At 40.3% G+C, this 25,415-nt stretch overlaps 1 protein-coding gene across 3 annotated transcripts in view; it reads right to left on the bottom strand.

Moving 5' to 3' along the window:
- SNRK (SNF related kinase) overlaps positions 1-23,883 on the bottom strand; it is a 63,750-nt gene extending 39,867 nt beyond the window's left edge. The window contains exons 1-5 of one of the 3 annotated variants that reach the window (XM_061127907.1): positions 23,758-23,864; positions 20,615-20,664; positions 10,436-10,497; positions 6,727-6,846; positions 6,158-6,631 (exon numbers count right to left, since the gene is read on the bottom strand). In XM_061127907.1, coding sequence (XP_060983890.1) covers positions 6,158-6,631; positions 6,727-6,846; positions 10,436-10,497; positions 20,615-20,664; positions 23,758-23,847 — 796 coding nt within the window. In that variant the 5' untranslated portion in view covers positions 23,848-23,864. Of the gene's footprint in view, positions 1-6,157; positions 6,847-10,435; positions 10,498-20,614; positions 20,665-23,757 lie in introns of all 3 variants that reach the window. The other 2 variants (XM_061127909.1, XM_061127908.1) reach the window with 2 other exon arrangements.
- Between the last annotated feature and the right edge of the window lie 1,532 nt (positions 23,884-25,415).

Here is a 25,415-nt window from a genome sequence, read left to right as displayed (position 1 = left end):
CATCACTCACTGTCATCTCCAGCCTGGCAACTGCCAGTCTGTTCTCCACCTCTATAATTTTAGTTCAAGAGTTATATAAATGGGAATTATGCGGTATGTAAATTTTCGAGATTGGCATTTTTTTCACTCAGTGTAATTTTCTTAAGATCCATTCAGGCTGTTATATGAATTGTTTGTTCCTTTTTATTGCTGCATAGCATTTCAGGGCAAGTATGCACCACACTTTCACCCACTGAAAGACATGTGGCCTCTTTCCAGTTTGGGGCTATTACAAATAAAGTTCCTATGAACAACCACATACAGATTTTCATGTGAAAATAACTCCCAGGAGTGCAACTGCAGAGTTGTATGGGAAGTATATATTTAGTTTTATAAGAAACTGTCGAACTATTTTCCAGAATGGTGTAATAGCGATTCCTCTCCAGCTCTTCTTTCTTATAACTGTTTTAGTTATTTTAGGTCCGTGGCCTTTCCACACAAGCTTTAGAATAATGAGGCCTACGTCCTCAAAAACTCTGCAGGGCTTGTGGCAGAACTGGATTAAACCCATGGATCAATTGGGAAGAAGTGCCATCTGTACTACCTGGTTTTCCAATTCATGAAAATGATCCATCTCTCATTCATTTAAGTCTTTTAAAATTTCCTTCATTAGCAGTTTTCAGCATAAATTACTATATGTGTTTTCTCAGATACATTTTCTTTCATAGGATTGTAAATATTATTGTTTTTAACTTCAGGCTCCAGATGTTTGTTAATATAGAGAAATGCAATTGGTTTTTGTGTGTTGATCTTGTATCCTGTGATCCTGCTGAATTCACTTTTCGTTCCTAGGAATTTTTCTGTAAATACACATCTCGGGATTTTCAATGCAGAAAATCATGTCATCTGCAGATTGAGGTGGTTTTACTTCTTCCTTTCCACTCTGTACACCTTTTAGTACTACACCCAATAAGTGTGGTAAGTGAAAATCTTTGTCTTGTTTCCATACTTGGAAAGCTATAGATGAAAGCATTCAGTCATTCATCATTAAGTATGTTAGCTGTAGATTTTTTGAAGATGTTCTCTATGAAGTTGAGAATGTTCCCCTCTATTCTTAGTTTACTGAGAGTAATATTTTAATGTGGGACAAAACACAGATTTATAAAAAGAACTCTAGTTTTCTGCATACTCATATGCATGAGGACACTTCTTATAACTCCAGAAATGAATAATCTCTATTAAATACTGAACTGCAAATTGTGGACAGTGTATAGATTTTCTGTTTACATCCCCAAAAGTTCATACACATGGACTTCTAAGTCCAACCCTTTGCACTGTATTAACACGGTGCCACATTTACATAATTTAGCTTTCAATGATTTCTCCTGCATATTAATTTAGCAAATAATAAACTAATGAAGAGACCTAATATTTCATCCTTGAAACTGTCTATAAACTAGGAAGCATCTAATATAGGGGGTTTCAGTTCCAAAACTGTAACCTCCCTGGAAGCCTCTGAATCTCAAGTGAGATGATAAAGTTTTCGATACCAAATCTAGTTCATGTTAACTTGAAAACTAAACTTAAAAAATTCAGTGAAGTAAAAAGATATAAACAATGTCAGGGTTTTATAACAACTGAAAAGTTCCTTGCATGATCTGAGAAACAGTATTTTTTCATTTTAGAGTTTCTGTATTTGAAGAAACCTATAAAGTATAGTTTTGCTTTTTAAAGCAGAGTAAAGTCTTCTCCTGGTGGCTCAGTGGTAAAGAACCCCCCTGCCAATGCAGGAGAAGCAGATTCGATTTCTGGGTCGGGAAGATCCCCTGGAGGAGGAAATGTCCACCCACTCCAGTATTCTTGCCTGAATAATCCCATTTTTTCCCTTTCCCCTTCTACCTCGCTGAAGTCAACTTAGTACACATTCTTGAAAGCCGCAACTGGAATCAACAGCTCGCTGATTATGATCCAACTCTCTTTCTCCCCACAAATCTCTAGATATGACAGCAAAGGTAGATGGCACACAGGATCAGACTAAAAGAAGAACCAGCTGATAGAAGCATCTGTGTTGGTCCTTTCCAGGAGACAGTCTGGAAACAGGAAAGACTTGCACTTAAGACAATCACTACAAGAACGAATCCACAAAAAAAAATTTTAAAAAGAATGAATCCAGTTCTCTCACTCTGTAACTCACTGAGCATGAACAAGCAGGTGGGGTAATGACTGTGGGCACAGGGCAGAGGTGTACTGACAGTCTGTCAAGTACAGACTGGATACCAGGCCACCCTCTGCTCCTCCCCCGCATCAACTGGAGGTTACTCAGACATTGTATTTGCAGACTACTAGAGAATCTCCAAAAAAAATAAAAAGTTAAGCACAGAACTAACAATCCCCAAGCACCAAGCGAACATGAGCAGCATGGGACATGAACCAAGTGCATCTAACAGAACTAACACCCAAGAAAAACCACTTAATACAGCATTTCTAGAAGTGAAACTATGCACCAAAGAGTAAATGAAAAGTATAGCCCAACAATGAAAATAAAATTAATCTCACACGAGCCTTTGCCCCCGCAGCATCTGAAGCAAAAGATGACTGGAAAGTATCTTTAAAGTTGGAAAGAAAACAATTCTCAATATGTACTTCCATACCCAGCAAAAGTACCATTCAAATGTGATGATACTTTCAGACAAAGACTTGGGAAACTTTTCACAAATCTTCTCTAAAGAATCAAAAACAAAACAAAAGTAATCTAAGATAGAAAGGTGACAAATCAGTGGTAAACCAAAAAATTAGTAAAATTAAGTTCAAAATTAAAAATTTTTAATAAATAAAAGCAAATAAAGGAAAGTGAAAGCAAACTATAGTCTTTTGTATGGTAGAGGGACTGATACAAATATTAACTCTAGACATTAAGAGTAGACACTAACACAGAGAAACAGATTGCATGTCTTGCAAACCACTAGAGGAGGAGCAAAGAAAACTTGAATACTCCAACAAAATATGGCAAAAGGTAATGATGAAATAATAAGGCAAATGAAAAATACAAAAATAGCACAAATAAGTCGAAATATTCCAGTAAAAAACAAATATGAATGAACTAAATTCACCTATAAAAAGTCTTATGGATTATGGATACCTTAAATTACGTATTGTTTAAGAAAAACCTGAAACAAAATGACAAATGGGATTTAAAGCAATAAGCAAATAAGTATAGTTTCGTACTGCTAAAAGTGATAGCCCATCATGTAAAATAAATTATATAGACTTTTATATACCTAACAGCATGAAAATAACATGTACAAGCAGAAAGTTAAAATACAAAATTGACAGATTTGAGTAGGGGACTAGCATAATTCTCTCAAAAATAACAGATAAGAATAAAAACATGACACAAAGGAACAAAATACATAATTAACAATCTTAATTATGTATAAAAACTCTATGTACCAAAAATATAAATATTTTTTTCACACAGGGAAGCATAACCAAAAATTACTATGTACTAAACCACACGGAAAATCTAAAAATACTCCCCAAAGCAGAAACCAATCAGGCATATTTGACTGTAATGTACTAAAATTAGAAGTTAAAACCAAATAGCTAAAAGGAAAAATAAATGTATCCATTTTGAATTTTTAAAAAACAAAAAATCTCAACAATAAACAAAGCAGTCCAGTTGAGCGATGAACAACAACGACTGCAGAGTGAAATTCCTGGGGTGTTACCAGAGACTGTGGGAGAAGACAGCGCAGTCTCAGATGTATTCATTAGAAATGAGGACAATAAAGGAAAAAAGCTTTCAATTCAAGACACTAAAAAAGAAGTCAGAAGGGAAACTCGAAGGTCCTAGAAAGAATTAATAAAAAGTGAAAGAAAAAGTAATGATACAGAAAAAAGTACAGCTAAATAAAATCAAATTTGAATCTTTGAATGTAATAAAATGCAATTTCTGAACTAATTTTCAATGTTGAGGACCAGTACACTCCTAAAAAACTTAATTATAAAATTGAACCAAAGTTGTTTTACTTAACAATATCTGATAATTAAGTGACAGATTCTAATCTTTATCCCCAACTAATTTTGCTAAAATATCTGTGAAAAATCAGTGACTGATTTTGGCATAATAAACTAATACTACATTAACAGAAATGTAACTTTCCATTTGCTTTTTAAAGCAATTCTACAGTAATTTCAATCACACAATTACCCAAAATGTATGGAAATAAATACAAATAATGAAAATGAACTCTACCCAATTCCACTTTACCAACGTAAGTTAACCATTTATCAGACTGGTGATTATCCTTTCAGACAATTTTCTTTTTGTTTTTAAAAACGTATTTAAAGTTGTATGATGCAATATTTAAGAGGAGGGAAAAATGAACATTACAATGAACACCTGCGCATTCACTGCCCAATTTTGGAAATAAGCATCACCAATACAGTTGAAACCCTGTAGACAGGCCTGCATCTCAGAAGTTAACGACCTTGATCTCACAGTTCTTCATACTTCTCAGCATGTACTGCAGCCCTAAACAATGTATCATACTGCTTTGTATGTTTTAAACTTTCCTATAAGTGTTCTAATACTATATGTACTCTTTATTCATTTTCTCACTTAAACAAGTTTGTGAAACTCCAGCCATGCTGACATAATTCATTAATTTTCACTAAGCTATAGTTTCACCATATGAATAATGAACAATTTATTCTCCTGTTGATGAACAGTCAATACTGCTAAAAACATTCTCTGAAAATCTCCAGCACATATGAGAGCTTCTCTATGGGGCACACACAGGAAGCAGAACCACTGGGTCTCAGGATGTCTACTTAGCTTTACTAGATATTGACAAACTGTCATCTACAAAGTACAAGAGTTCTTCATGTTCTATAGCCTTCTCCACACTTGGTTTTGTCTGCCTTTAGCTTTGCTCAATATGAAAAGTTTTAATTTGCCTTTCCCTGATTATTAGTGAGGCTGAATATCCTTTCACATTGACACAGTGATGTTTCTTCATCTGCATATTCTTGCCTCCATTTTCAGATTAGAGTCTCCACTGATCAAAAACTGTCCGCCTCAAGTATTCTAATGAAAGACTTCAGTGAAGCCTGGTCATCCATAGTGGGTAGAAACCATTTATTAACCCTTTCTTTTCCAGAACACATAGTTTACCATGAAAAACAGTGCCTTGGTGTACAGAGTATTCAGCATAAGATCAGCACTCTTCAATGTGTATCTTTAATCTTCTATAACCTGCATTTTAAATGATCAGAATGCAAATGAAAGCCTCATTATCTATGAAGTTTGATATCATATGCATGTAATATTATTTTTCTAAGATTAAACCTAAAATTTTAAAAGCTGACCACACCCTCAGGTTAACAAATCCTTAAAAACTGAAAATAAATTCCTAAATGACCTTCACAACAAATATAATTCCAAGGGGACAAAACTGACACAAGCTGAAAAGCAATAAACACTTCTGTCACAACTAAGTAACTCATGACCAGTGAGAGCGTGAAAAAGTGTTGGAGTGAAGGGAGCACGCTGGTGGAATGACAAGAACTGCAACTATTTCGGAATTCACCACACAGTAGGCACTCTGTTATCAACTTTCTATCTTATATAGGAAAATAGACAGTAACCACCACAGGAGTCACTGTGAAAAGTAAACAAGGTAACATTCAATACCTGTATCTGATCTAATTCCATTCTATGGATGAGGAATGAAGCAGAGGTCAAGTACACTGTTCAAGGTCACAATAAATGATCCCAATGCCAGAATTTTTCACGCTACACACTGTAATATTCACAGTACCTTTCTAACATGGGTCTCATGACTGTATTCACAGGAAGGAAATAACTAGAAGTATCTAAAAAGATAGGAAAAGCACTCAGACCCTAAAGTAAAAAAACAGGCCGATGAGAGGTTATCTTAAAAGGTAACTTACTCTTTTTCTTTTGTGCTAACAAATATACTTTAGACATTAGCTATCTATAAGGTAAAATAAACTCAGCTTTAGGGAAACATGGCAGTCATGAAACCCAATTGTTTACTAAGATCCATTTAAAAGAAATTCTCTTAGAAATTATTTTCACATAAACAACAACTGATTTGACCAACTACACTTCAGCCAGTAGAATTCAAGACAGCAAATACTGAAAGGTACCTACCTACTGCGGGTGCATCATACTCATCACCAAGCAGAATTTCTGGGGCCGAATATGCAAGAGATCCACAGCTTGTAGTGAGCTTCTTCCCTGGTTGAAATTTGTTGCTGAAACCAAAGTCTGTCAACTTTACAAGACCTTGTTTTTCAAAGAAGACCACATTCTCAGGTTTTAAGTCTCTGTGAACCACATGGAGTTTATGGCAATAAGATATGGCGTGAACTATCTGAGCAAAGTACTTCTTGGCCAAGTCTTCATTAAGTCCCTCCTCATGCTTCATTATGTAATCGAACATGTCTCCTCCATCCCCAAGTTCTAGGATAAGATAAAGTTTGGTCTGGGTGTCAATCACTTCATAAAGGCGTACGATGTTGGGATGTTGCACTAGTTTCATGCATCTCACTTCTTGGAAAAGATGACCAGTGGCTAGTGTGTCCAATTTTGTCTTGTCAATAACTTTTACTGCCACTTTTTCACCTGTAAAGACATGCCTGGCAAGTTTAACCACTGCAAAATGACCTCGACCCAAGGTTTTATCCAGATCATATAATCCAGCAATCTTCCCATCATACCCTCGCTTGAATCCTGCCATGCTGGCCCAACGTAGAAAAAAATATTTAGACTGTTTAAAATGGATCTTCTCATATATCTGGTGAAAATAAGGAATTCATTTTCAATATCGTCATGGACATCTACAAAATAAGAGAAATAAAATTAAATTTTCTGTGACTTATCCTTTTATAGCTTCATTTTTTTTGAAAATTTTGTTTTATAAGAAGCTTGAAATAAATATATTGAAACATAAAATCAGTAAATCAGTCAGGGGCATTTATAATTACCTATTTACAGATTTAGGGTTTACATTATAAAGCTTGATCACTTAAGTGCCATTTTATTTTGCAAACTGATACAAAGTTAATCTGTTGAAACAATTTTTGGGTGATGTCACAAGAAAACTGGCAAGTTTGATACGCTTTTAAAAAGCATTTAAAGAATATTTTCCAAAAGTAATTTCAATTAGCGTCTTAAAAAAGAAGCCTGGGACTGACTAGAAAAGGAAAACACAATAAATATACACTTGGACAGAAACCAACAACTTCTTCCTGCTATTCCAAAATTAGCACTATTTAATATAAAATCCCTTCAGTAGACTTGTGACTTTCCCAGAAGAGTACAGTTTAGTTTTCTGGGGTATTTTCATCTACCTTCCCTCCCCTGTATCTCCAAAGCACCATGAGACACCTCCATCCCAGGTGGCCTTAATCTTATAGGTTTCAGTACCCACCATCTTTATCCTGAGACCTCAAGGTTCTTGAGGACTCTATGGTTCCATGTTTTATTTCCACCCTCTGCTAATGCCAAGAACAGTGTTTTATATAGAACAAGTAACCAAAATTTTTTCACATTTTGAAATGCAACTTTTTTCAAAATATTTACAAGTAAATTTTTTGCTCTTGCATCACTAGTACCTAGACCAGTATCTGGTACACATTAGATGTTTTAATATTTGCTGACTGACAGGTACTTATTCTTTGTGCTTATCCGTTATGCTTGTCTCTATTATGGCTTTCCAACTCTCCAACAAAACCTACCACGATGTGCGTACATTTCAAGAACACACAAGCATGTATTTAAACTATTTACATGTTAAAGATTATTTGGCTTTAAAAACCTCATTTGATATGGAGTTTAAAATTCTTAACCTACATAGTATAAACCTTAAAATACAGAAATAGGTTCTTATAAATGATCCTGACTCAGAAAAATTTTTAAATGTATATAATTATACAAATTAAGACATTTTAAATCTCACAAACTCCCACTATTATTTTTTTTTACCAAAATTAAATAGAATAACTAAATCCCATGAAAAATACAGCCATCTCCTAATACTAGATCTTTCCTATCAGTGCACATCAATCCGTGCAGTGAAGCCTTTTCTAACGCTTCCATATGCAACTTCACATTTTCAGTAACTTTTTATTAACAGTACTTAGAGCAGTTACTCTACTTATGTGAAAATATCCCAACAACCTAAACTGTATGTACATAAAAGTTTTTTTTTAAGCACTAGCATTAAATACCTTTAAATCTCATTTTTGCTTAAAAGAACAGAAGAAAAACTAACAGTTAACATTTACTGAAAACCCACTATATATATTTGCAAAAAATGAATCAAATTAGATTGTGTCATTGGATCTTAACAATCCTAAGAGGTCACTATTATTCCCATTTTATAGCCAAGAAAGCACTGTGTTTCAGATAAGTGCTGAAGCTAAGATTCAAACCAAATTCTTATTTCAAAGCGAAGACCTCTTATAAACATATGACCATTCTAAACAATATTATTTTTACGATAATAATATCAGGAAGTTAAAAAAAAATTCACAGTCATTCTCCCATGCAGGCTAAAATGATCTGAATCAAGAAATAAATAAATAAATAAAATGATCTGAATCACATATCTGGGGCCACCTCAAACTTCCCTGTAATTGTAAATTACCCTCAGAGTAATTCTGAGTGCTTCATTTAATTGAAAATTGCCCTCAGAGATAGAATTACTAGTCTCATTTTGAGGCACAAAAACAGTGAGTAACTTGGCCTAGGCTCTAAGGCCAATATGTTAAACAGCTGAGATTCACCAAAGCCTGTTCTTTTAACCACTGTTCTACACTGTTTCTGCAAATTAATTTCAGAAACAAAATCCTATTTCTATTGAGACTTTTAAAAATGAGCAATCTGCACTGTTAAGATACGGCTTATGTGGCTTTCTCTTTGGAGAAAAAGCAAATTTCTTCTGTTTCGTGTATTATCCTTGTCATCCGAGCTGCTCATTTTATTGATAACAGGAAAATCCAAGAGGAAAGATCTTGCTTTATTTGAACAGTAGTTCCCCCCCCCCCAAAAAATTTATTTAAGTATATTTAATTTCCAAAAACAAAAACTCTAAGCTAACTCCATGGGGCAGAAAACTACCTTTAAATCTTTAACTTTGATTAATTATAAGGGCAGTAATAACTCTTAAAATTCTACCTGAGTTTATGCTTCTATTGCCCAAGCTTACAAATGCAACTTTAGCTTTCAAAAAAACGCTTCTTCAGGCGGCCCCCAAGTTATGTAACATTTACTTTTTCATCTATTACTTTAGATGTATTCCTGGAAAGTGGCACAGAAATCAAGGCTTTATAAACAAATTTCAGTTGGTTTACATTTTAATTACTTTTAAAAGATTTATGTATTACAAAGGAATATACAGATATGGGGGGTCTTTTTTTAGGGTCTCAGACACCCACAGATAATCACTATTCACATTGTCATTTATCTTTCCAAAACTGGGTTAGCAAAAGGGCACAATGAAATAATTTTTCATCTACTAGCAAGTTCATGGGGAAAAATCTCATAGGGTATCTTCTTAATGACAAGCAATCCTGTAGTAAATGATTAATTGCTTTCACTATCAAAGAATTCACTTTTTGGGTACTTCTCTGGATACACATATCCCTTTTTCATTGCCTAAAAGTGAAGTGAAATGAAAGTCGCTCAGTCATGTCTGACTCTTTGCGACCCCAGGGACTATACAGTCCATGGAATTCTCTAGTTCAGAACACTGGAGTGGGTAGCCTATCTCTTCTCCAGGGGATCTTCCCAACCCAGGGATGGAACCCAGGTCCCTGCAGGGTTAGGAAGATCCCCTGGAGAAGGGAAAGGCTACCCACTCTAGTATTCTGGCCTGGAAAATTCCATGGATGATCCACGGGGTTGCAAAGAGTCGGACACGGCTGAGTGAATTTCAGTGTCTTTCAAACTACAATTATAAACCTAAAAAACAGGAAGTTACAAATCAGTGAAAGCTGAGAGGAAAAATATCCTTGTTATTGAACACCTTTAAAAATACTGTTTAATCATACTATCAAGTGTATTTTGAGTTACTACAGGAAATAATTAGGCTTCCCTGGTGGCTCAGACGGTAAAGAAACTACCTGCAACACAGGAAACCCAGGCTCACTCCCCGGGTAGGGAAGATCCTTGGAGGAGCAAACGGCAACCCACTCCAATATTCCTGCCTGGAGAATCCCCATGGACAGTGGAGCCTGGCGGGCTACAGTCCATGTGGTCCCAAAGAGTCAGACACAACTGAGCAACTTAACATAGGGAATAATTAAATCATTTTTTGATATCTGAGGATCTTGCAATGCCTAAAAATCATTCTGAACACCAATGGAGAATGTTAAGGTGTGGCTTATGTAAATTAAAGGCGACTGTGCCAGCTCCAAGACATACCCTGCAAACTGCACGTGGAGTAATCCTTGTCAATACTGTGTTTTGTTAGTTGCTTCTTTTTCCTAAAAGAAAATACAAAGATATTAGTTTAGTTCTATTTAACTTTTGCTGCAAGTTAAAATATAAACCCTCAGGGTGGACCCAGACAAATAAAAATGGCGAATTTGTTTTCAGTGACCCAGTCTTCCATTATTTTTCTCCCCTTTGTCAATTACAGGCCGTTCAAGGAATCTTTAGGCAACAGGTATTTCACAGTGAAAAGACAATGATGCTGGGAAAGACTGAAGGCGGGAAGAGAGGGGCCGACAGAGGATGAGGTGGTTGGATGGCATCACTGACTCAATGGACATGAGTTTGAGTAAACTCTGACAGTTGGCGATGGGCAGGGAGGCCTGGCGAGCTGCAGTCCATGGGATCACACAGAATCAGACACAACTCAGCGACTGAACTGAACTGACTGATTTCACAGTGAACAGATACATGGAGATTGGTCCAGGTAGGCAGAGTAAAAGGATTATCCCATTTGAAGGAGGAGGGAATTATAATAATGAAGAGTAAAGTCACTGTTTTTGAAATGCCTCCTGGGTAATGAGCATGAATCCACAACGCAATGAACCCTCACCAGGGTCTGTGGGGTGGGCACCAGGAGGCTCCACCTGCCCCACAAGCAGCAGCCTGCGGCTCCAAGCTGCTCAGCGAGGCTTCAAAGCCCAACAGGAGCCTCTTTGGCTCGCGAAATACCCACTCCAATAGCCGAGGAGGGCAACCTCTCCAACACCCCATCCTCTAGCAGGCCAGCAGAAATCAACACGAGCACTGGGGGACACACACAACAGCTCTGCACTAGAGACTTTCCAGCTGAGAATAAAGAAGAGACTCCACGAACAAAGAGAACGTGATACCGAAGTCCGTGGCCCAGGGAGGGGACTAAGGCAGCCTTGCAGGCCTTTCCTCAACACTGGAATATCACATTAATAACTTCAAGTTCTAAATATCCAAACGAGGCCAAGGCACTTCACACAACACACTACAGGTGAGTCCAGCTAATCCTTAAGCTCAGGCTCGTGTGAGCCTGGGGAAAAGAGCACGTGAGAGGTTGGGGGAAGTAGGAAAGTGAAAGGAGGAAGAAGGAAAGGGGGCTGTGAAAACAAGTCTACTGCTGGGAATGAGGGGATGAAGAGCAATGGAGACAGTTGCTCACAGACTGTGAGCCGAGCAAAGTCATGGGCACAGGCCCACGTCTAGAGAAAGGTGAGCTCTGGGATGCCGACCTGCTCCTTCAGCTCCAAGTGAGATATAATAGCTCCCCCCATTACCCACACCTGCTTCTCTCTCCAACAGACGGTTTCATCCACAGTCAGGCAAGGCAGTGTGATGGTCCAGCTTGGCTGAGGGCTGGTTCTGTTAAGGCTAATGACTGGATCTGAATGCCAGCTTACCAGCCACTAGCCACTGGATCTGAGGAAAACCTGACCTCTCTGTATGGTCAGTCTCCTCATTAGAAAACACCAGTAGCAAGAGCATGGCCCAGATCGTGCTGAATTAAATCAGTTAATAAAGGTGGTGCTTAAAATAAAGCCTGGCACAGAGGATGCAGTCCGTAAACACTAGCTAACACCACCACTACCACGGTGTTGATGATAGTAATCTCCTCCACCCAGGCAGAAACTCTTTCAGTCTTCCACTCTACTTCGAGACTGAAGTTACTGAGCTACCATCTCTTCTGTTTTCAGAGAACTCCTTAGTGGCTCAGAAGGTAAAGAATCTGCCTGCAGTGCAGGAGACCCAGGTTCGATCCCTGGGTTGGGAAGATCCCCTGAAGAAGGAAATGGTAACCCACTCCAGTACTCTTGCCTGGAGAATTCCATGGACAGAGGAGCCTGGCGGGCTGCAGTCCATGGGGTCGCAAAGAGTCGTGAACTGCTTAGTTTCCTAAGATGTATTAAACTGGAAATGGATACTGTAGATTGGTAAAGAAATTAATCTCTAGTTGGGTAGCAAAGTCTGATAATTTTTCATTAAAGCATCCCACAAAAATCTAACTAATTGCTTTTTTCTTTAAACTTTTTATTCTGTATTGGGAATACAGACAATTAACAATATTGTGATAAGTTTCCAGTGAACAGAGAAGGGACTCAGCCATACTCATGCATGTATCCATCCTCCCCCAAACCCTAGGTGTGATCATTTTGTATATAACTTTATATCTTGTATTCTGCTTTTTTCAATTGACCAATTACTTTCCTTTCAGTATTTTTGTTTCATTACGAAAGAACCATCTATGCAGTGTAAGAAAAAGTATAATCAGAACATATATATTGGCAATATAAAAGAGGGAAGTTTTTTAAAAAAAAATCATCCATTATTCTACCCTCTGGGATAATCTCTGTTAACATTTTGGACACGCCCTTCCAAACTATTTTCTATGTATACTACATGCCAGACACAAAATGGGATAACACACACACATATATATATATACACATTGGGGATGGGGGGAAGTTGTGACCATTTTCTAAGTATTTCCACAAAACAAGTTCATCTTAGAAAATCTGGAAAATACAGAAAAGCACCATAGATAAAAAACAAACAAAAAATGTCTAGAATCTCATCCAGGATACCCTCTCTTCAGGTTTCAGTTTATATTCTTTACATCTGGGCTTCTGTACAAAGCTAAGATATTGTATATGAAGTCACAGGACTACTTTTTCGTCTACTACAGGATGAACATTTTCCATGCACTATGTTCTTCTAAATCACTATTTTTAATGACTACATTAACTACTATGACATCTTTTAAAACAGCAAAAGCACTAAATTAGGCCATTCTAAAGCAGTCTTCTTACTTATGATAGCATATGCTCATACATGGATAGGACGCGGCTGGACCTAAATGAAACAGACCATCCAGTCCAGGGTGTTTGTAATATGTAAATTCATGTTTGAGAAACACGTACTGGTGTATGCTGCAAGAATACATTGATGTTCTCCCAGTTTACTAAAGACAGCAGAAGCAACCGAAGTGTGCGGGTGTGGCTGGAGAAGAGGAAGGAAGTGTGGGTGGCCCTACACACATTTTGCAAGCTGCTGAAAACAGTTGTAAAACCAGCCTCTGTTAAACCTACTGTCAATTTGGAATGCACCCTGTTATTCTTGTCAAAACTCATTTCGAGCTTTTCACTGACACCTTTACCACTGGAGTGTGGTCTGTATACCAAACTAAGGTCTCCAACTCACACCTCTCCCCAGAGAGGCAAGGAACAGCACGCTGAACGAAGGTGGCTCCATGTGGGTAATCATTACCAAGCAAGCCATGGCATGAGAAAGCAGGTCACACAAAAAAAGGCCATATGCAAAAATTAGGCCTCTCCAGAGCCTCTCTACACTTTGGGATATTATACATTTCCCTTTTAAACCAGACCACTAGTATTCAAACACAGAAAAACCTTCCAAACAATTTACATGCCTCAAAAAATGATCTGTGCCAGTGCTCTCCCTCCAATATAGACAGCTAAAAGATGAGTTTTTATACAACCATGCTAAAACTGTATTTAAGCTTCTTAAACATGGAAATTATCTGGTATCTTTCACAAATAGAAAAAATATGAAAACTGTAACTCTTACTCATGGGAAATGTCAGACTAAACCTACATTTAGAGAAAAGTCAACTCAAGTAGAGGAACTAATGCACGTTTCATGAAAATTGCTGCCCTGATCTCACTGCTAAAATTTCAAAGATACCTATAACAAAAACAGTATAGGCTGAAAAGAAGGCAACAGACTCAATCCTCCAGGAATATCAGTAACCTCCAAGTCAAACAAACAAACAAAAAAAACAAATGCAATCCCAGCGGCAGTCACCATTGCTGTTCTCTTCATCCAAAGTAAACAGTACTCCACATTTTTGGACTGGTACTCCTCCTGGGCATTATTAACATAGGCTATGAGGCAAGGATGAAACAACCAGGGTCATCCAGTGGTTAGGATCTGACACTTCCAATGCAGCAGGCCTGGGTTCAATCTCTGCTCGGGGAACTAAGAACCCACATGTCTCATAGCATGGCCAAAAAAAGAAAAAAGAAGAAGAAACCATCACAAACAAGTCAATAGGTCCCAAGTTATGGAAGAATCCAGAGTTCTTCACTGGAATGGCTGAATATTACTATGTGGGTATCAGGATCAGTCTAGAGCCACTGGATGGAATCAAGACAGAAACTGCAAATTAGAAGGTTTCAGTCAATCATTTATTATGAGAAATGGCCCAATAGGCAAAAAGGTACCTCCAAATGTCTAATAAAGCATTTGCCAAGGGAAGGCAGAGTCACTGTTTACTAAAGTATGTCCTCAAAATTTTCTTCCAGGCAGTGAATTTTAACGGACTCGGGGCCACCTGAGGTAATCAGCGCGCCGGGCTGAAAAGTCTGCTCGAGTCTCTCAAGGCAGCGACTGGGTTGCCAACGCAGATCCTATCCCTTAAAGTGCTGGTTTAAGAAATCTTTATTTCCCCTAAATATAACAAGCTATATTCCAGGGATCTGAATGAAAGGAGGAGTCAGACAATCTATTAACTGACTGATGGAAAGTAGCACTTAGTATTTGTACAGAGAAAAAGGTTAACATCCAAGCCACAAAACCTAGACCAGCAGCACAGGTAGTAAGTTCAAATTCTTCCACAGAACTGCCTCTCATTAAAGTGGTGAAAAATGCTAGGCATGTCACCATTTCTACCTGAGGGTAAATGAGTCTTTAAAATTTAGTATGGTGACAGCTCTGGTATAAAGTGTCCACATAATAAATAATGATTTAAGAACAAGTTGGTGTGTAGAAATTACTCCAAAATAAATAAAGCCAACCCACAATTGCTCCTTTGCCAGGAAAACAGAATGTAAGGTGGAATCTACGGAGAATTTAAAAACTTAATCTAAATCTCTCTTCCAGAGCTTTTATTAATAACTGTCAAAATTCATTTTAACTCCGTATCATCTTTTTGATACCCCCTGCTGATACTGTGACAAAGATGGTCATGAAAAAGTGATCAAAAAAAATGTGGAAAAGAAAAAAAGAAAAACTAATCCATGAACAAAAATATCAACACCTAATGTCTCACTGACTTTGACTTAAAAGGCAGAAGCATATGGGAATTTTCTCATATTGCTGGCACCACAGATTACTTTTCTGAAAAGCAATTTGGCAATACCTGTATTAAAAGCCTTAAAATTGTTAATATCCTTCATTTAATAATCTTACTAATAGATTTATGGCTTAAAGAAATAGACAAATATTTAGTCACAATGTTCAGGGACATTTATATGTGAAAAAAAAAAGATCAGAAATAACCAAATGGTCTACAATAAGGAACCAGCATGCTAACACAAGACTATGCTGCTATATTTTGAATCTATTCAATCTCATGGGAAATTGTCACAACAAAATGTTAAGTAAAAAAATTCACACACTAAATTTCATGGCATGGGAATCCCAAATTTTTTTAAAACATATAATCTGCCTGCATATATACTTTAAAAAAATGTTAAAATTACAGATTTTTTTCTCTTTATGCTTTTCTGTTCTTTTAAAATTTTTAGCAGTGAATATGTGCTGCCTTTATAATCTAGGAAAGGCAGAAGTTACTAAAATTTTGAATTTCTGTACATAATTATTCATTCAACTTACTTTTCAATTGACACCAAAGAAATAAACCAATTTCCCTGAAATATATGTATATTTATATAATCTTAATAAACACACATACTCAATGAAATATTCTGCCTCCTTTGAGGGACAAAGTATGCAATTCCTTCAGGCTAAGGAAGGAACAGGAACACTGAGTCTAATTTTTTATTAGCAAATATTTCAGCCCTAATTGTGGGGGATGAATTATGGGGGACAATACAGTCCCCCAGTCCTTTAGAATCTTACAAATAAGTTATCTACATACAAAAAGATAATTATCCGAGATGGCTGGATAGCACCACCATCTCAACAGACACGAGTCTGAGCAAACGGAGGGAGGCAGTGATGGACAGCGAAGCCTGGGTGCTGCGGTCCCTGGGCCTGCAAAGAGCTGGCCATGACTGAGGGACTAAGAAAACCGGGGCAAGTTACGTCAAAGGAAGGGCAAAGGATGCTAAAGCCAGGACCCCCAAGGATGGGGCAGCCCACAGATCAGGCCTCAGCCCTCACTAGGAGCAGTGGGACACCCTTTGTGGAAATAGGAGAAACGGACAGCAGGGTACACATGGCCGTGTGGGCTGAAGTCAGGCCGGTGGGCAAAGTGAGATGATAAATGTTACAGGGTGAGGAAGGCTGATCCCGAAAACTACCTAGTGGTTCACCATTTAGGGAACTGTGATGAACTCTCAGTCTCTCAACATCAATGGAAAACTTGCTAGACTAAATTCACCACATTATCTTCGAACTGTACTTTAGATTAATTCAAGTGTCATCAAAGAGTTAAAAATGCACAGAAGCAGCTTCACATCACAGAGCTGATGTGAGGCCTCAAAAGAAAGGAAAACTCTAGGTTTAAACATGAAAGCAACAGAAGAATAAGGTCATTAGATAATTTAAACCAATTATAAAAGTTGAGTGTTCACCTTAAGATTCCATAAAATACCAATTTTTGTCTTGACTTACTGGATTCTCTCATTATTACCCATACTACTTTCCTAAAAACCTACTAACTTATAACTAAACAGGTTGACAGGTTTATATAGAAATGAGTCTTACAGCAAAACCACAGTTAACATTTCTTTTCATTGTCTCATTTCAAGTTTTAAAAATATCTTTCACTGCCACAACTGCCCATTTGAGAAGTTTACTTTTGTTTAAATGCAGGTTTCAAAAAGAGTAAACAATTAAAAAACAAACAAACAAACAAACAAATTAACTACTGGGAATCTATGTATGCACTGAATTCTTTACATTTGTTCTACAATTTATTCCTTACCATCAGGAATGTGATGGAAGTACCATACCCATTTTATATAAGAGAGGACGATCAAACAGGATAAAGTCTTTCTATGTCCCAGTCCTACGTCCAGCTAAGAGCTGCCTGAGTTGACTCCTGAGTCCTGTATTTTTTCCTGCAATAATACAATGCCTCCCCACTTTGATCTGGACCTTTCAAACTCCCAGGAAAACAACAGCACTAAAATAAATCTATTCTGACAATTGTGTTTTTCCTCCAATTCTGACACGCCATGCAAGTTACCTGACCCAGCCATCAACTAACAAGAGTGCCACCAAGGACTCACCTAATAAACATTATTAACAAACAACTCCATTAAGAACTTTTTGAAATGTTTAGAACTACAGTTTGAGAAAGGAAACAACAGGCAAATAACCATTCAAAAGACAGACTGAGAATTATTGGTCATCTAAAAATGCAACGGCACCTTGGAAAAAACTTCACCTTTACAGTTTGTATACAATTTTGTTATGGCAAGATTTCTCCCCAATGGCACAGAACAGTCAACACCAAGCAAATCATTTAAGTACAATTTAAGAAGGTTCTATTTTCTGCTTTAAAAAATTTATCCTTACCCAAACTACAATTTTAATGTACTTTGCAAATTACATTCTCTCCAATTGTTTCTAACAAAGCATCTTCCTTCACAAGAGGATTAGCAAATACTCATAAAAGAGGAGAACAAAGGATCAGATCATGTCTTGAAACACTAGATTGACTATTGTCATTCTACATGTCCTCTGTAGTACTCATAATGCTTTATACCAATAAGAGAGAATTGTTTAACCTGCAGAAAATGAGATAGAACACAAAGCTTAACTCTTAAATTCAATCGCTTAACTTTTGTCTACTATTAAAAAAATTACTGTGCAATATTTGGACTACTTAAGAGACCCATAAATATGGCACACTCTAAGCTTCATAACTTGTCCAATGAATATTTGTTAGTCTAGTGTCCTAGATCTAAAATGAACTTTACCTACATACCTTACACCATCTGAGTGAAACCTACATTACCTAAAATATACTCTCCTTAACACGAAAGAACCAATGTGTCTAAATATTAAACCCAGTTATACTATTTAAACATTTTCCCCTATCTATGCAATATGAAGACAATATAATGACCTAAGAGATAAGTCTGTACATAGAAGGGGAGGAAACATCAGAGAAGAGCTGGGACAGCAACCTAAGCATCACATTTCAAAGTGCCGCAGAGCCAAATTTTCTCGTCTAAACCACAGAGGTGCGTATTAAAAATTATCAAAATTCATTTACTCAGCAAACATGAGGAGCTGCATCATAGCATAAAAGAGTACCACAGGACTTGGAGCCAAAGGAGATATTCCACTTCTGTCAACAGGCATGTCTTTGTCTATAACACAAAGATAAGCACCACCTGGGACAATCATGAAAGCAAAAGGCGATAATACACATTAGCAATGTGTCAGTGGGATTAAAATCACCCAGATTTTCCCCCCCAGCTTTTCACAACTGGCTTCCCTTTCAGAGAGTCTGACATCTGAGAGGAGCTGTATACTAAGTTCCCCATCTTACTGTGACATCCTCAGCCTCACCCTTCACTGGCCCAGAACACTACCCCTCAAGGCCTGCACTGGATATAACAGGAAGGCCACTGCCCTACGCTGTTTACACCTCTCACTGGAAGGCTGGAAGAGGTGTTCTTTCCCCTAAATCTGCCTTTGGGAGTTCACAGGAGGCATCTCAGAGACATTATTCTGTTTAAGCTAAGAACTGAGATTGGCTGAGGGGGAAAAGCGGCCTTAGCGTGACTGGGACAGTAACCCACACGGAGCCCAGGGTGTGAGACAAGGTGAGAGATCGGCGGGGAAGGACCGGACACCCGAAGGTCCTCGTGTCCCTGCGCGTGAGTGGATGCTGCCCACATCTGGCCGGCCTCTGCCATGCCTCAGGGCCAGCACAGAGGCCACCATCCAGACCAGCGCCTCTCCCTCCCCTCCCATCCGCCTGCACACCAGCTCCTGGGCACTCTCACAGCACTATGCCCTCTTCCATCACGGCCTGTGTCACAGTTGTGGTTATATAATTACTTGTGTGATTATGTGATTAATAATCTGTATCCCCCACTAGATTACATGATAAATTCAGCCCGCGTAAGACACATGTCTGCTTTATTCAGCTCTGCATCCCTGGGCCCGCCGAGTATAGCATCTGCCTGAAATATATAGATACACTTTATTAAATGAACAAATGAAAGCTGGCACCAAGAAGCCAAGGAAGAATCCTGAGCAGGGGAATGGCAATCAGAGATGACAGCTGAACAAACCACTCTGGCAGCAAAGTGAAGATCACATTGGAAGGGGAAGACTAGAGCCTGAACACAGGTGAGGAGACTAGTGAAAAATGTTTCCAGAAAAGTGATGAAAGACTTAAAAACGAGGGCAGCCTGAGTCTGGGCAGTGATGAGGAGGATATAACGGAGGAGATGCGCTTGGGAAGTAGAATCCAGAAGCTCAATGCACAGGGGGCAAAGCACAGACAGGAATCTGAAATGACTCTAGTGAAGACTGGTAGCAGGTGGGGAACTGACTCACACCAGGAATACAGGACGGCAACAAACATCTCCAGAGCATCTTTTCTAGAGTGGAAGATCTGCCTCTAGCTCTGGGATTCTATAAATGAGAAGCCATTTCTATCCAACCCCTTGGGATAAAATGGGTATGGTGTCCATTAATGGGTAGCAAACTACAGTTCAGATCTTTCACATTTCTTCACCAGGACATTTCTTGGGTACAACAACTATGTATGAGGCATAACACTGGTCTGGGGATACAGCAATCAAAGAAGAGGCATCTCTGCCTCCAAGGAGCTGACAGTCTTCTGGGTTTGAGACAGGTAACTGCATGAGAAACTGAGGCCAGTGAGGCTATGATTTGACCAGTTACATGTCCTGTAACCTGCATTTCTGGAGCACTGATTTCATAACTCCCATCACATTTCAGGCCAACATGTAGTTGAGGGCTTATGTGCTGGGACATTCAGATGGACACCCCTCCTCCCAATCTTGCTTTGAGCCTGGAGACACTCGAGAACTGAAAACATGGTGCATGGGCAGCCAGTGCCCTCCAACTCTGAAGTCGCTGCTGTGGTCACAGGGCAGCAGTCTGGGGAATAGACCAACCAGGAAGGAGGGGGAGAGAGGCCTGCCTGGTCAGCAAAGAGCCTACCTGAGCAGAGGCCAAACGCTGCAGGTGCCAAAGTAGAATCTCAGGAGGCTCTGGAAGTAACAGCAGAGAAATAAATATTCAGGGAAGGTAGAGCAGGAATCCTCTTTAGTCAGGTTCCTCCCCTTCCACCAGCAAGAAATGGTTCCCCACGGGATGGAAGGCCTCAACCCAAAGCAGATATATAGGAAAACAAGATGAGGAAATGATCTGCAGTGAGAATAACACAGCTCCAGATTATCCAGACCAGACAACACATTTCCAGCGCTCACTCATGAGGTCATTAAATCTGAGAGGTTTTATACTGGCCCCTCCCAAACTAAAACAAAATACCAAAATCCCCTTCAACCCCAAACCTACTGCCCTTCTTTGCCCCCTTCCTTTCCACAGCCTTAAAAAAACAAAAACAGCTGCACAGTCTCTACCTCCTCAGCTTCCTTTCACCCACTTGGATCTAAATTATTTCTCCACCATCTGACCTTGTCTTTTCAACCTCCCTAAACCCTTGGAGCCCTTTCCCCTTTTCTCTGCCTGGAAACTCTACCTTGTCCAAGACTGGTTCAACCATCGCCTTCTCTGTGAGGCATTCCCCAGTCAAATTGCCCAGGGGTTTTGCCTATGCCTCATCACAGTATTTGATCCTACTGTCATTGTTTACCTCAGTGTAAATATAATTCACAATAGCCTGAAAGACAGGAACTCATTTTTATTCACTTTTCTATTGCCACCCTCTAACCCAGGGCCCCCAAAGTAGACAAAGGCTCCATGAATAAATGATCAGAAGTTTAGTTTACCTTCAAAACTGCTACAAACAACTCAACTCTTCCACCTAAATTGCTCTAAGAATAGACTTGCATACACACACACACACTAGGAAGTATCTATATTCTGAATAATCAGTTTTCTTATAACAGCATCTTGGCTAGAAACTCTAAATTTTGGTGGTTAAGCAAACAGCTGGCATGCAGTAAAATCAATTCTTTAGAGTTCCTCATCTACGTTTTTAATTCCTAAAATTCTAACCATGTGGAAAGTGCACCTTTTCCCTGGGCAGTGTAATGAATTCTTAGGCTCAGAAAACCTGCTTCAGAGAAGCAACCAGCCTTATTTATACCAATGCTTAGAACCTGGGCTGCTCAATAGCTCCAAAAAAATTTTTTTCCTTCTATTTAGTTTCACTTTCTACATGAAACACCCATAGTAAAGTTTAGACACACAATATTTCCTGCAACCAGTAAAAATATCTGAAAGCCCTTCAATTTTAATGTGGACATTCAAAAGCCTTCATTTTAAGATTACGGGATTACATTTGAACCTTAACGGCCCAATGTTTACTTCTGTTCTAGAAAAACAAAAATTACGTAACTTCTCAGTCCTCGTATGTTTTCTACAAATGTATCTTACTGCAATAACACAGAAAAACTTACTCAGAAGAGCAGAGAAAAAAGAAAAAAAAAGTGAAAGTAACTTTTCTATACTAAAGAAAACAAACAAACAAAAAAAAACCTGATTGTGCAAATTAAAAAAAAAAAATAGAAAGGTGGCAAAGTTCCCTGCCAGGAAAACCTTTAAGATGGAGAAATAAGAAAAGTTAACTCCATGCACCTGACTTTCAATTACTATACTGCTTCAGTAAGTGACTTGCCTCAATAAGTGACCTTGGGAATGTCATGTCATTTCTCTCATTTTTAGTTCTGTAAAATGGGAATGTCATCTGTTTTCCTACTAGAGACAATTGGTCGAATAAAAGAACCAATGTGATTTTTTTTTTTTTTTTGAAGAAACTTGTCTAATTAGTTTGCTTTAATCACCACTAGTACAGTACATTCCTCTTCAGGAATCCAATTCCAAGAAAAATATTTAAGCAGACGTTGAGGACAGATTTCCTTAAGGGAATGATTTTATAAATCTGGAGAGCAATGTAACAAGATTATAAATTAACAAATTGATTACATAAGCCTTGACAACCTCAGGCTTTAAAGTACACTGATGCACATTCTGATAAATTAGACTGATTTGGGACTAGTGCCTCAACCCCATACAAGAAACCCAAACTGAGACATCTGGTGTTTGACAGGAATCAGGTGGAATCTGATCAAGACGCGGAACATTTGCAGTTCCATTACCTGCTAGCCACGCTTCACCTTTCACCATAAAACGTGAAACGCATTAAGTCAGCTTTACCACCTGCTCCTAAGATTGTGAAAATGTACTCAATTAAATGGAACGGGGGGAAGTAACCAGATAATGTGAAAAATCCTATACCCTTAGACGTCCAGAAGCTGAAGAATCCTACTGCCAAATGCCCCCTCACCCCTCCAAATACTGGACTTGAACCGAACTCACTATACAGCTATCGAATTCTACCTGACCCAACTGTTAAGAACAGCACAGCTCCAGGAACCCCACTCAGGATAAAAGGCTGTCACTTTCCTGGATCCCAAGTCCAAGCAAACGGAAGGAAGGGTTTTGTAAAACAGTCCAGAAAGGAATCAACAGGCGATGACTATGGAAAAGAACGGAGGTTTTCCAATCAAAAATTCTAGTTGTCCCTCGGGAACGACACTGCTCCTCCTTCCTTACCCCGATGCCCTTTCTCTACAGACAATATCCCCATTCTATTGTACGGCTGCAGTTTTAGCAAGAAATCCCCTTGCTGCGCCAGATCTCCAGATTCTTTTGAAAAAGAAAAACACCTTTAGTGAGGAAAACACCGTACGAGAGAACCTGGGCGCGGGGAGCCGCGGGCGCCGCACTCGGCCCGCTCCGGGGCGGGGCGCGGGGATGCGGGCGCCTCCCGAGGTGCCGCAATCCCGCCGCGGCCGCAAGGGCAGGGCCTCGGGGCGCCCGTGGCCGGCCGCCGCAATGCCCGCTCCCGTGCGGGCCCCGCCGGGGCCCGCTGCCTGCCGCCAGGCCATCAGGCCGCACCGCCGCCGCGCGGAGTCCGGGCCGCCGCAACCCGTGGCCCGCGTCCTCCCGGGCCCGCGACGCGGGGAGCGCGGAGCGCGCAACTTACTTTCCGCCTGCGGCGGGCGCTCGGGCCCCGGCGCCCAGCCCGGCAACCGCTGAGGCCACTCGGCGGCGGAGGCTAGCCCGTCCCCCTCCCACGGCCGCCGCTCCCGGCTGCACTGCGCGCTCGCCCCTACCTCAGCAAGCAGGCGGGCTTCCGTCCGCAGCGGCCGCGGCGCCGACAACTCCCTCCCGGCCGCCGAGTCCCCGCACCCAGCACTAATCATAATACCAAGCGGGCAGCCTGCCGCGGGGAGGGGGTGGGGGGCCGGGATGCGCCTGCGCGGGACGCGCGTCATTGTGACGCGGGCGCCGGGGCGGGGCCGCGGCGAGGGCGGGGCGGGGCGCACCTGCGGGCTCGGGCGCGCGAGCTGCTGCGGGGCATCCTGGCAGCGACCCGACCCCGGCGAGTCTGGGCTGCGGCTGGCGGTAGGAAGCGGGCGAGGCGCCCGAGCAAGAGCAAGCTGATGGAGGAGGAAGCACTGGGGACACGGGACAAAGGCCCAGAAAGGAGCCGAGCCGTGGCGGAAATCGGAGGGAAGGGACCGGGTCCTCACAGGACTCTGCGTCTGGGGGCGGGGGTCTGAGGGCACCAGGCACTTCACCCGTCAGGTTCACCCCCATCTCCCGCCCAGGTTTAAACAAAGAGCGGGAAAAAAATATACGTTCACGAATATACGTACATATTTCTTTTCTCTACAGTTTCTTCTCTGGGAACCCAATTAGAAGGAATTGTTTTGATTTTGTTGCTATTTTTAAAAAAGAGAAAAGCTTAGCATCTGAACACAGCGCTGGCTTTTAAAGGTCAGCAGGAGACCCTTGCCTGGCCAGGGTGCCTCCTCTGGAAAAGCGTGAAAAGGCGAAAGGTCGTGAGAAGTATTAAAGCCTGTGAAGTCAGGGACTCAGAACATGCCAGGCATTAACCGTGCCCCGGATGGTTCAGCGGCATGGTCACCTGGCAGGTGGATCCCAAATGGAGCTTAGCGGTGGCCAGAGTGGAGAGTTTGGGAGGGTGGGAGAGAAGCGCAGGCGCTCCCATCTCCTATCCTTGGAAGCTTGGCGCACCATGGAGATTAGCTTCCCTTGCTTTCTGGAAATAAGTGACACGCCAGATGCCAGATTCTCCAACCTGCTTTTCCATTTCGGATTCTCCCAGCCCTCCACCCCTCCCCCAAGAGAAGACCCCTAGCAAAAAAGGGCACAAACTGCTGCGTAGAGAGCGGGGGAGGGGGTGAGCTGTTTAGATGCTCCAAATGTGATTAAATCGACTGGAGGGAAAAAAGAAATCTAGATGGCTTGAGCAATTGTCTCTGCCGACCTGCAAACGTCAGAAGCCTGTTGTTTTTTTTTTTTTTTTTTTTTTTCAGACTGTCTCCTGGGCATCTATTTTGCATGTCCGAAGATGACTGGAAAGCAAGAGTGGATTGTTGGGAGGTACAAACACTCAGAGTAATAAGGGAAGGTTAAGTTAAGAGGGGCTTCCCAGGTGGCAGGAGTGCTAAAGAACCCGCCTGCCAATGCAGGAGACGCAGTCCAGGAAGAGACGCAGGTTCGATCCCTGGGTCAGGAAGGGAGAAGGGAATGGCAACCCACTCCAGTACCCTTGCCTGGAGAATCCCATGGACAGAGGAGCCTGGAGGGCTACAGTCCATGGGGTTGCACAGGGTGGAACGGACTCTGCTCTGTGATGACATGAATGTGAAGGAAATCCAAAAAGAGGGAATATATGTATAAATATAGCTGATTCACTTTGCTGTCTAGCAGAAACACAACACTGTAAGGCAACTATACTCCA

The sequence above is a fragment of the Dama dama genome, chromosome 24 (assembly GCF_033118175.1).
Source record: "Dama dama isolate Ldn47 chromosome 24, ASM3311817v1, whole genome shotgun sequence".
In the NCBI taxonomy this organism is placed as follows: domain Eukaryota; kingdom Metazoa; phylum Chordata; class Mammalia; order Artiodactyla; family Cervidae; genus Dama; species Dama dama.
The sequence above is the reverse complement of the archived record's forward strand: the minus strand, read 5'-3'. Positions and strand labels throughout refer to the sequence as shown.